This window comes from Pocillopora damicornis, chromosome 10 (genome assembly GCF_964200805.1).
Source record: "Pocillopora damicornis chromosome 10, jaPocDami1.2, whole genome shotgun sequence".
Lineage (NCBI taxonomy): Eukaryota > Metazoa > Cnidaria > Anthozoa > Scleractinia > Pocilloporidae > Pocillopora > Pocillopora damicornis.
In genome coordinates, this window is record NC_142679.1 from 15,558,395 (window position 1) to 15,568,795 (window position 10,401).

Below are 10,401 nucleotides of genomic sequence, written 5' to 3' on the forward strand. Positions count from 1 at the left end.
GTCCCGCCAGGGCGCTTTATGCATTTCAAGATGGCCGCCGCAGAGGAACTGTTCACATCAGATGTGCATCTTTTTACACCATTTTTCCAAGAAGAGGAAAACAGTATAGGTAGGGCTTGAATATGTAATCAGGAATTGACTCTTCCTTCGAGTTTTTTTCTAAATGATTAATCAATTGTATAAGCTTACAAGAATGATAAAGTCTTGGGGGTATAAGGGATATGCTCATCATGGAAACAACCAACCACTAGCACTCCATTCAGTAATGATAATAGCTTCGTGGTAAAAGAAAAAATGCGATTGAGAAAACTTTTGATGCAGAGAAAGGGATGAAAGAGAGGATGGAATATTTGCTTTCGGGTCTTTGTCTGTTTCTACTCGTCGCGATGCACTATGATGATTGAACCTAAACCTATGGTCATCGAACCTAAATTTGGCCCTTGTGACTTTTTTCACAAATTGGAATTGGGAGAATGTACGGTAGAAGGGAGCAGTAGATGGGACTGGATAGGGTGGGAAAGCAGGAACTTTTTGGGACTAAAAATCTGCCAGGTGCTCACGATAAAGAGCCAAATACAGAAGACAAGGGTTTAGGAATCAGGAGATCCTACCCACATGAGCTCCTGTATCTGGTATTCAGGGGAAGGAAGTAATCAAACACAGGTATTAAGATGCAAAATAATATTATTTGTGATACCCAGCTTAATTCTCAAACAACTCCTTTGATAGTATTTACCAGGTTTACAATATACAGATCCCCTGAGAATACCTCTGCCAATGAGATGGAAGGGAGAAGTCATCACATGGGATTTCATGAAACTGATGAAGATGAAGATGGAGATTTGTCACCTCCAAGAAAGTTCTCTGCCAGAGATGACTGTGAAGTTATTACAATAGGTAGAAAGTTAATCTAAAATTGTACATGAAGTTATGTTTTGTTTAACTTTTTTAACCAGTTTTACTTTTTACATCATCAATATTATACAATTTTACATATGCTATCCATAATATATGTATATTATTTATATATTATTTATGTAATTATACATCTTGTTGTACGTTATTTATTTATCCATATATTTATTTTAACCATTATATTATTTTATTATAGTGAATTAGTACAGAAGAGCCACTATGTGGAGTACTAATAAACCATTATTATTATTATTATTATTATTATTATTATTATAATTATTACTTTGTCTCAAATCATAATCTTTTATTATCCTAGTCAAGGGACAACAAAATTATTATAAATCTGGTAAGAAAATGATGAAAAATTAACCACAATACGTACACGTACAATGTCATTGTGTCAATTTTGAACTTGAAATTGCATTTTTCTCCACACAAATATATTTGCATCTATCAGTTTGCTTTTTTCCAAATTCAGTTCCCACACAGGAGTAGCTATCACACCACAATAAAAAAGTTTATTTTTACACTACACTACCATTACATCCACATATAAAATTGAAATTATGATATTGTACTTCATTATAAGCATTAAAGTTTCCCTCTCTCTCTCTCTCTTCCCTATTTTACTTGAACACCAGAACATCATCTTTCCACTGGGATTGAAGATGTAGGGCTGCAGGTACTGTTCTTAGAATTTCTGTGATATACCCATAATGTAACACCCTAAGGCCAAACTCTACATATGTTTGAATACATTTACAGAAAAGCACGAATGAATACATGTAGTTCAGACATTTTTGATTCAGGTCTTGTACCCAGATTTTGATATGTATCCCATAAAAAATCTCAAAGATGTGATAATGAAAGTTGAATCAGAGGATATAGAGATGCACCCCAATTATTCTTAATTCTCTCAAATTTAACAATGAAAAAAAAAAGCATGGGCATGGGACAAAGAAAAAATTCTGAGTCCCCATGAGGAATTGAACCTCAGACCTTTGGATTTTGCACTCCAATGCCCTACCACTGAGCTACAGAGACTCCATGGTGAGCGAGGTCTATTACGAAGTTCATATAAAATGTGTCCTGCATACTGCTAGGAATTCAGCAATGTTGATAGGGTAATGTTTGTAGATAGAAATAAGAGAGAAGGTAAATTTTGAGCTCAGTAAAGAAATAAACATAAATAAAAGACATTGTTTTTATGTTGGTTGTCTTAAAATTGCTTGAAGATTTGTGTTGTTTTTTTTCTTTTTTTCTTTCCTTAATTTTGTATCATTATTATTTTGATTCATGTATTCTATTTTTTATTTTTTATTTTTTTAAGAAAGTTTTAGCTAGCATGAATTATTTCTCTTTTATGTTCATGGTTACTGCTAGGTTTGGAGAGGGGCCCTCCTATTAAGTGATTTCTTGATTTGCAATGAAGAAAGGTGAGTTGTCTTCTTATAGCACTTGTATATTATATATTAAGTACTATTTTGTAGGGCCAAAACAGTAACAGAAAGAATCAAAAGAAAGTATTTGAGGAATGTTCAATAAATTTGTTTATTGCGTCATAGTGTTCACTATAGCATGTGTCTGATGTATTGCTTTTTCTGTCTTTTGATTGGTATTGTGAATAGCAGCATAATTACCAAATAAATATTGACTTATACACAGGATTGACTTAGAGACTGGTGAATACAGTATATGTTCTTCCAATCAGATTTGATGGATGTTTCGGGTTGGAGCTTGGAGCAGGTCTTGGTTTATGTAGCATCATATTGGGAAGAGTGGCAAAGAGACTGTTCTGTACAGGTATAGAGTTGTTGATGTTGCATAACTGAAGCAGCAAGTAAAGTCAACAAAAATAAGTATGTTTATATATTGGTGTACTCTCATCAAGGTATAAAGCATAGGCTAAATCTGTTGTAAGTGCAACTTAATTGTCTTCTTGGGGGTCCTTCAAACTTCCCTATTGCCTTGAAGACCAATGAACAATAATACTACTTATAACATTTTTCAACACAAGTCTAATTTCTATGGAATTTTGTAATTTTTAGATATAGGAGACACCATTCTCAGCAATTGCAATGCCAACATAGCAGCTAACTCTCGTCTTTTTAGATATGGTGAGTAAGAGAATGATGTAAAGTGATTGAACTCAAGATAGTCATACCTTGTTGGATTTTTGCTTTGATGATTACAGTCTTTTTGCAGTGTCTATGAGATATGAAACTTCTGTTTGGGCCATGTTTTCCATATTTGAGAACATGATAATGAGGCATGCACAGGATGTCATATTTATTTTTTCTTCAACTTACCTTACACACCATTTTTGTTAAGATGATTGTAACTTTGGTTGGTATTAGAAGAAAACTTTATTCCTCAGCTATCAATTCCTCAAATTCTTCTCATTCGTGCTAAGAAAGAAAGCTAAGTAGGCTGACATTTAAATTTTGAATTGTTTGATGCATTAGCCCATCAACAGACCTCTGTCTCTGAGCTCATGCTCAAAACATCACCTTTACAAACTCTTTATGGTGGTCAATTTACTTTATCAGCTCAGAGGATAAAACCAAATTTTTTTTCATCTTTTTTTTCATCTTAGGCAGTGAAGCTGTTACAGTTCATGAATTGGACTGGCAGAAAAAAGGATTACCCTCTGGTAAGGAGATAAACTTAGTCATAGTTTTAATTCTTAATAGAGTGGTAAAAATACAGCAAATTAGGATTGCATTGATTTTCTTTTTTTATCTATTTCTTATACAATTATATACATATTTCTGCTTCTTCTTCAAGGGGGAGACTGAAAACATGGTAGAATTGGGTGTGATTATTCAATAGTATTTTTTTGCACTCCATCATTATTCTTGTTGTTATGTTACAGAGAATGGTTCTTTCTGTTGGACAATAGAAGATCAAGAGCTGTTTAAAGCTATCACAGTTGTGTTGGCTGCAGATGGTTAGTGTCAGAAGTGGTCTTTTGTTCCTCAGGGGTAGTAATTAATATTCATTCCTTCTCCATCTGGATCTCACTGGCAGGGAAAGAAGTTCGTTTGATTTTCCAATTTCTTACTTTAAATTTCCTTTATTGATTCTTAGTGATTTACGATGATTCCTTAACTGATGCTTTCATTGAAACAGTCTTGCATCTTTTTGAGCAAAACACAGACATAGTCCTTTACTTGACAGTGGAGAAACGGTGAGTTGGACAAACTGGATAAGAAATAGAAGATGAAATAAGCTTTGTTTCATCAGTTACCTCCTTGAGTTTGCATAATTTTTCACTTCCCCTGAGATCTATGGCACCTCAACTCTACCTATATTTTCAGATTGAATTTTACCCTGAAGGATCTTGCTGTAACCTGTCCAGCATACTCCCATTTTACTGAGAGAATAGATGAACTGGAAAGTAAACAAAAAAGACTAACAGCAAGGAAACTCTCCACTGATTTTCCTAAGTACCTACAGTATGACAGAGTAAAGGAGCTGGTAAGTGTTGAAGTGATTTTGTTTGTGTATTAGTTTGTTGTTTTTTATTTTGTTTTGTTTTTTTGCTGTTATGTTGTTTGAGTGCCTTCTAAATAAAAAATGAGAATGAAAAAACCTTTTTCCTCTCTCTTTTATCCTTCATCTGAACTCCCTTCATTCTGTTTTCTTTTTTTAATTATTATTATTATTATTATTATTATTATTATCAGTTCAGTTAGTTTTTACCTTTTTTTCTTTGAATTGATTTAATTGGATTTGGTTCTTTTCTTCTTTTCTGTCTCATTCCTTTTCTTTACCTCTTTACTTCTTAATTTGGTACAATCTATGAGCTCTGCAGTACCACGTGAGGGCTGACTTGCAGTCTTGATCATTGAATGCTTTCCTGATAAATATTTTTTCCTTGCAATTGATCATCTTGAATTCTTATAGGAACTGTGGGAAATTAAACCAACTTAACCTGATGTTGACATGGAAAACTTCAAACACCCGCCAACTGAATGAAGGTGTCAGAGCTTTGAACTGGTTAAATTTATCAGGTTCCGTCAACCTTCTCACATGGTACTATTTACAATTATGGAAGTAAAGGGAAATCCTTGATTTTTCAATGACTCAAATTGAGTTCAATTCATGTTCTTAAGTCTTTTGTACATTTTGCTTTACTTTGACTCAAAATCATTAAACAATAGGTTAAGACGCTGAAACTCAAACTCTGAGGCAGTCTAGTGTATTGAATTGTGTATGTAAGTTTTGGCATAAGCAAAACTTAGTAAAGATATTTACTTTTGTAGCTGTGTTTTCAATTCAAAGATGAATATTTTCTTTGTCTTAATCTTTTAGGGTTCCAATGGCCTTGTGTCTTTGAGGAATTTTAAGAGGCAATGGACAAACACAAGTTGGAAACTTCCTCACTGTTCATGCAAGAGATGGTGTACAGCAGGTGTTACTGCTTTTCATGGATAAGCTTCCTTTATATAAACTGCCAGAGAACTGGTATCATTTAGAGTGGGACAAGGACAAGGAGATCTACAAACTTGTGTGACGCTCTGACCAGCAGGAACTGCACATTGATCGGCTTAAATGTCAAAGGTAATGGATCAGGAGATGGAGGAATAGAAGACTTGTCTGAGGCTTTAACCGACAATATCATTCTGTAAATTAACGAGCTTTAACTAAGTCCAACTGCAAGCTAAGGAGCTTAGACTTCTCCTAACTCTTTGACCCCTAAGAGTGACAAGCATCTAATTTCTCCTTACAGTATCACCCCTACATCAAACACTAAGGTCATGAGAATAATGGAAATGATCTACAAGCTAAGTAGAGAAGCTCTTGATTGTTGAGCAAAATCTCCTTGTCAGTACCATAGAAAATGTATAGAAAATAGTATAGAGAATATGCACACTGATCTTAGGGTGTAAAAGGTTAAAATAAAATAACAGTTATGGCAAACAGTAATTTGCCAAAGTACTAAGTGGTACTGATTGTAAAGTTAAGCAGACATAATACTTTCTTGTTCCATTACAAGTTAGAAGCATCAAGCTCGGATAGGCTCCCCCTGTTATATATAATAAATTCCATTCTTATGAAGGATAGTTAATTTTTTGATAAAGGATAGTACATTATTTTTTATAAGTGACTGTTTAGTCGTGTACCTCACAGTATAGACTTGCCACCTGTTGTTTATCAAATGGAGTATTGTACGTGACTCTTAGCGTGAGAGACAAACGTCGCCATCAACAACTGATGACCGACTCTGAATTGTTAGACAAACGATTATCAAACTTCCATTTTTATTTTGGCTCATGTAAAGCTTATTTCAGCTAATGGATTACAAATGCAATAGCAAAGTAAGTATTTCTGGAAGCTTACACGTGATTCCGTATAACTGATCTGTGGGCAATCCTTTTATAAGTTTTAATAAACGCTCGCACTTTAATCTTGCCTTTATTAACAAATGCTTTCAACCATTTGTTAGAAATGTCAGGAAAAAAATCTGTAGGCAACCAGTTAGACTAGTTATACCACCAAATTAGCTGAGAGAGTGAATAATACCGTGAGGTGATATGCATGCCGGTATCGAAAAAGCATCCACCAGCTCATGATTTCGTGTTTTGTTATCACCCGCTTTAGACTGCAGGTTGACTCAGTGGCACTTAAAAGAGAGGAGAGAGAGAAAGAAAGAAGAAAAAACAGCAACGATCCTAGCAAATAAATTAATTCCATTTCTTCATGAACTTCAACACTATAGCTGTATTGCCACGTAGCTTCTAGTCCATACAATCAGGAACAATTGGGGGTCGTCTTCTGAGGTTATCAAGCTCTCTCATTAGATTCACTCTGCTCACTGCCCCTGCTGCTTCTCTCTGCAATCCTGACTGCCTGGATATATCCAAGGCTTGCTCTGCAGCCCTTAAACCTGTGGTCAAATATTTCGATTCGTGTTTAGAATTGCAATCGATCGTGATATACCATCAATGATAAGCCGATCAATCAACAAGCAGCTAAACGTCGATTGAAGCAACTAAGTCATTTCTAACTTATAACCTATAGAATAGTCTTAATTGACATGACACAAAGGGTTCACACGAAAGTAGTAATTTTCTACTTAGTTGTCTTTCATGAAGATAATCGCGGAGTCGTTCTTACCGTCGTCAATATCTCTTGACCTGAGATAGTGATCTGCCTTGCCAAGGTAAAACGTACTCTTCATCCATTTGGAGCATTGAGGAAGGAGGACATCAAAACTCCTGATTACCTCGCCAGCACGTCTCAGGTTGTCTTGGGATACGGTGACGTCAAGGTTTGGTGCTGTATTTGGAGAGGACTTGAGGTACAGGCCAATCAATCGATTGTACACTCGAGGAAGCATGCGAGCTGTTGTGTTTAGGTTTTGATGATTCCAGTGCGTGGCTGCCATCTGGAGGAAACTCTCTGCCTCTCTTTCCTCGTCATTGCTTACTCCCACGGTGGCAGATCTCTCCATGGCTATTGCACCAATATTGTAGAGTGTTATTGATGTGTAGGAAGATGGTTCCATTGGTTCAAATATCTGTGGGTGGTTTAAAAGTTTCAAGCCGCTTAGCTTACAGTAGTACATTGAGATGGTCAATGGAGGAGGAACAAATAAATTAAAATAAATGGTTGTCAACATTTAAGTCAGCCACTTCTCCTTGTGTAACCGAATGAGAAGAAACTTGAGCCGAACGAGTATAAACTGAACTCTTTTTACTACGTTTTCTTTATCTCACCTTGATAGCAATCAACACCAAAAGTATGTTAAACAGAGAGAAAGAGTGAAAGTTCATCTTTCCTTGTTTTAGGATAGTAATCTCAAAGCTTTGTACCGAAATAGCCAAAAGTCAGGGAGAAAATCCACATACAAGTGTTCTCACCTCCAAAGCATCTTGGAGATATTGTTTGGCACCGTCTTGATTGCCAGCAAATCGTTCCGCAGCGGCATACACAGCTGATGCATAACCGCGGATAGTGCGGTCGTTCACACAGTTGTGAAATGAGGACAAACGGCAGGCTTTTCTCGCGAGATTAACTCCCTCTTCGAGCCTATTTCGGATAAGGCACGCTACACCTTCCTAGCAAAAATGAGAAAGTACATTCCATACAATTTTTTAGATGTAGTGAGTTTTCTGTTCCTTTGATCCTTCTCGCAGATTAAGATTGAGACTGTGAAATGATACCATTACTGAGGCTGCAAAGGCATTAATCATGAATTAAGCTTGTGCTGTGTACAGATTTAGTCGTGGGATAATCACAGTTAACGCCTTCCCCCCTTCCGATGATTAGATTAATTTGAAAGTGGTTTAATTGGCGTAGTACCTCGTTCAGAACCATTGCAACCAGATCTTGATATTGGGGTCTTGTCTTGGCCCGCCTTTCCAAGCTCTTTCTGTGTTGTCTGTACAATGAATATTGCCCTGAATATAAAATAAATGGATAGATAAATGTATGAATATATAATAGGTAAATAAGGAGTAAACGTTCTCAGTGCACTGGTATAATCCCCTTTTGTTTATGACCACACACAACATCCTTGAGCTAATCATCTTGATCTACTCTAGTGGACTGTGTAACATTGTATCGTAAAGACCCGTAAGTCTTTTTGCGCCTTTAAACTCACTTAAATCATACTGGTTAATGGTAAATTACAGCTAGCTCTTTGCTTCATATTTTTTGTCTTCTTCCTGTAAGACAGTTGTGGCTAATTACATTTCTTGTCGCGCTTGTCAAGACAGTTTCAAATGCCAGTAACAGGCAGTTAAAGGAGGGATGATCATGCTACCCTCCTTAGACGTTCATTTTTACTAGGAAAAGATATTTCTGAACAATTAATAATCAACGAAGGAGAACATTATGGAAAAAAGTGAGAACAATTTAAAACAAAGCTGGACTCAATAGGAAATTCAATCAGGAACTTAATTTTGATTGTAGGACGATGCCTTACTTTAGAGAAAGCCCATTACAACTATCTAGCTTACCATTATCTGACAGTTTCTCAAAGTGCATTATGATATCCCATACAAAATGTCGCGTCAGTACTCCTATTGATTGAGTAAATCAATAAATACTGAAATAAATAGATGAATATAGGAGTAAATGGATATATGGATAAATCTTAGCTTCTTTAAATTTGTAACTTGTCTTGTTAACATTCTTTCTGAAGAATATATTTGTTTATCGATCTTAGTATCCGTCTTTTTCTTTTGTTCAAACGTTGACTAGTAAATAATAATAATAATCATAATAATAAACAGGAAGAGAAATCACTTTCTTATATAGTTTCAGTGAAACACTGACCTGCAAGTTTAAGTTTTGGAAGCGGGTAATCAATGTAAAAAATATTCCCTTTTTCGTGAAAATGAACTTGGTTTCCATTAGGGAGATTTGTTGCTACAGTGAATATAATCTCGTCGCATACAACTTCTCTGCCTTCCAGCTCTTTGGTAAGCTGTAGGGTAGCATTGTAAATATTGGGACCAACAGCAGGAAGCAAGACAGTGAGTAGGCGAGCATGAGGGGGAAGCTGTCTCCCTTCACTGTCCAACGAGGAATTACCCATAACAACACCTCTACTGGGATATGCTTGCAATATCATCTTGTAAGCACCATTATTCTGGAAAGAAAAGCAGAGGAAACGTTTGAATCCAACACTTAAAGAAGTGTATCATAAACCCTTAAATTCCGCATTATCGTTACTTCTGGTCAAAAGGGAAGAAAGTGAAGGAATGAAGGATACTCTCGACGAAGTATTCTTGTCTCAGTGCAAAACAATTTCTTCAGAATTTAATTAAGAGGCGATTTGTTGTGCCAACTGATTAAATTTGCTGTCAGGTCTTTGAAACAAAAAAGCAAAGCATGGATGATAAAAAGACCTCTTTATTACAGACGATACAAATTGGATCCTTTCTTAGAGAAATTATTTCTCCGTTTTAAATTTTACCATTTTGAAAATATTACACTCAGACACCAGTCTCAGACACCAGCCTCGCACCAGCTGGGAACGGTGGGTCGTTACTATATTACTATAATGATTTCCAGGTTACGTGTAACTAGTGTAAGATTGCACCGATCACCGATGACCTATCACAGGCTAGATACAGCACTGAACTTAAGAAATGCATGTATATTATGTAAGTATAAACTTTTAGAGTGCTCAAGCTTGATATGTTTACAGCACCGGCAAATGGAAGAAATGAACTCTGATCTTCCTCGCTTATTATAATCTTTACGTTAACGCTATAGTTAAATTATTTAAACAGTGGATGACGGGTGGCAAGAAATAATTTTTTTTTAATTGCCGCAATTGCCATCTGCCATAACCTCGCTAATCACTCACCACAACAAGCTCGTTTGCACGTGAAGGTGTTAAATCACTGATCCATATTTCTTGACTTTCTTTTGACATCAGTGCAATTAGAAAAGATAAATTAATCAATGTCGACTGCTGGTCACCTCTGTACCGCTGCCATGGGGTAGCTGTGATTTGTTCATTGT

The 10,401-nt window shown here is 35.9% G+C and overlaps 2 protein-coding genes and 1 non-coding gene across 7 annotated transcripts in view; 1 reads left to right on the forward strand and 2 right to left on the reverse strand.

The window, feature by feature from the left end:
• LOC113681157 (methyltransferase-like protein 22) lies at positions 1-8,139 on the forward strand. 3 transcript variants are annotated; one of them, XR_016180487.1, is made up of 13 exons: positions 1-109; positions 730-897; positions 1,557-1,597; positions 2,299-2,351; positions 2,627-2,718; positions 2,964-3,032; positions 3,512-3,568; positions 3,791-3,865; positions 4,006-4,105; positions 4,236-4,395; positions 4,825-4,953; positions 5,233-5,481; positions 6,523-8,139. XR_016180487.1 is itself a non-coding variant. In XM_089185100.1 (12 exons), the coding sequence occupies exons 1-11, from the start codon at positions 19-21 to the stop codon at positions 4,849-4,851; spliced, it is 933 nt and encodes a 310-aa protein (XP_089041226.1). In that variant the 5' UTR covers positions 1-18; the 3' UTR covers positions 4,852-4,898; positions 5,233-5,846. The 3 variants fall into 3 exon arrangements, 1 of the variants encoding a protein (XP_089041226.1); XR_016180486.1 differs by lacking the exon at positions 6,523-8,139 and having other exon boundaries at positions 5,233-5,846; XM_089185100.1 differs by lacking the exon at positions 6,523-8,139 and having other exon boundaries at positions 4,825-4,898; positions 5,233-5,846.
• Trnac-gca (transfer RNA cysteine (anticodon GCA)) lies at positions 1,887-1,959 on the reverse strand. The gene has a single exon. It is a non-coding gene; the product is annotated as a tRNA-Cys (tRNA).
• Positions 6,166-10,401, reverse strand: part of LOC149039110 (uncharacterized) — a 6,869-nt gene continuing 2,633 nt past the window's right edge. For all 3 annotated transcript variants that reach the window (XM_089185095.1, XM_089185097.1, XM_089185096.1), the window contains 7 exons: positions 10,244-10,401; positions 9,205-9,520; positions 8,886-8,948; positions 8,227-8,324; positions 7,785-7,982; positions 7,039-7,441; positions 6,166-6,808 (listed from right to left, as the gene is read on the reverse strand). The exon at positions 10,244-10,401 is cut by the window's right edge and continues 81 nt beyond it. In XM_089185095.1, the coding sequence (XP_089041221.1) occupies positions 6,660-6,808; positions 7,039-7,441; positions 7,785-7,982; positions 8,227-8,324; positions 8,886-8,948; positions 9,205-9,520; positions 10,244-10,401 (1,385 nt within the window). In that variant the 3' untranslated portion in view covers positions 6,166-6,659. The remainder of the gene's footprint in view (positions 6,809-7,038; positions 7,442-7,784; positions 7,983-8,226; positions 8,325-8,885; positions 8,949-9,204; positions 9,521-10,243) is intronic.

What these genes read in the sequence shown, in the direction of transcription:
- LOC113681157 (XM_089185100.1), top strand. Translation starts at nt 19, where the DNA reads ATGCATTTCAAGATGGCCGCCGCAGAGGAACTGTTCACATCAGATGTG. An exon ending in AGAAGAGGAAAACAGTATAG is followed by an intron (nt 110 to 729) that starts GTAGGGCTTGAA and finishes CTCCTTTGATAG; the next exon opens with TATTTACCAGGTTTACAATA. An exon ending in ATGACAGAGTAAAGGAGCTG is followed by an intron (nt 4,396 to 4,824) that starts GTAAGTGTTGAA and finishes GAATTCTTATAG; the next exon opens with GAACTGTGGGAAATTAAACC.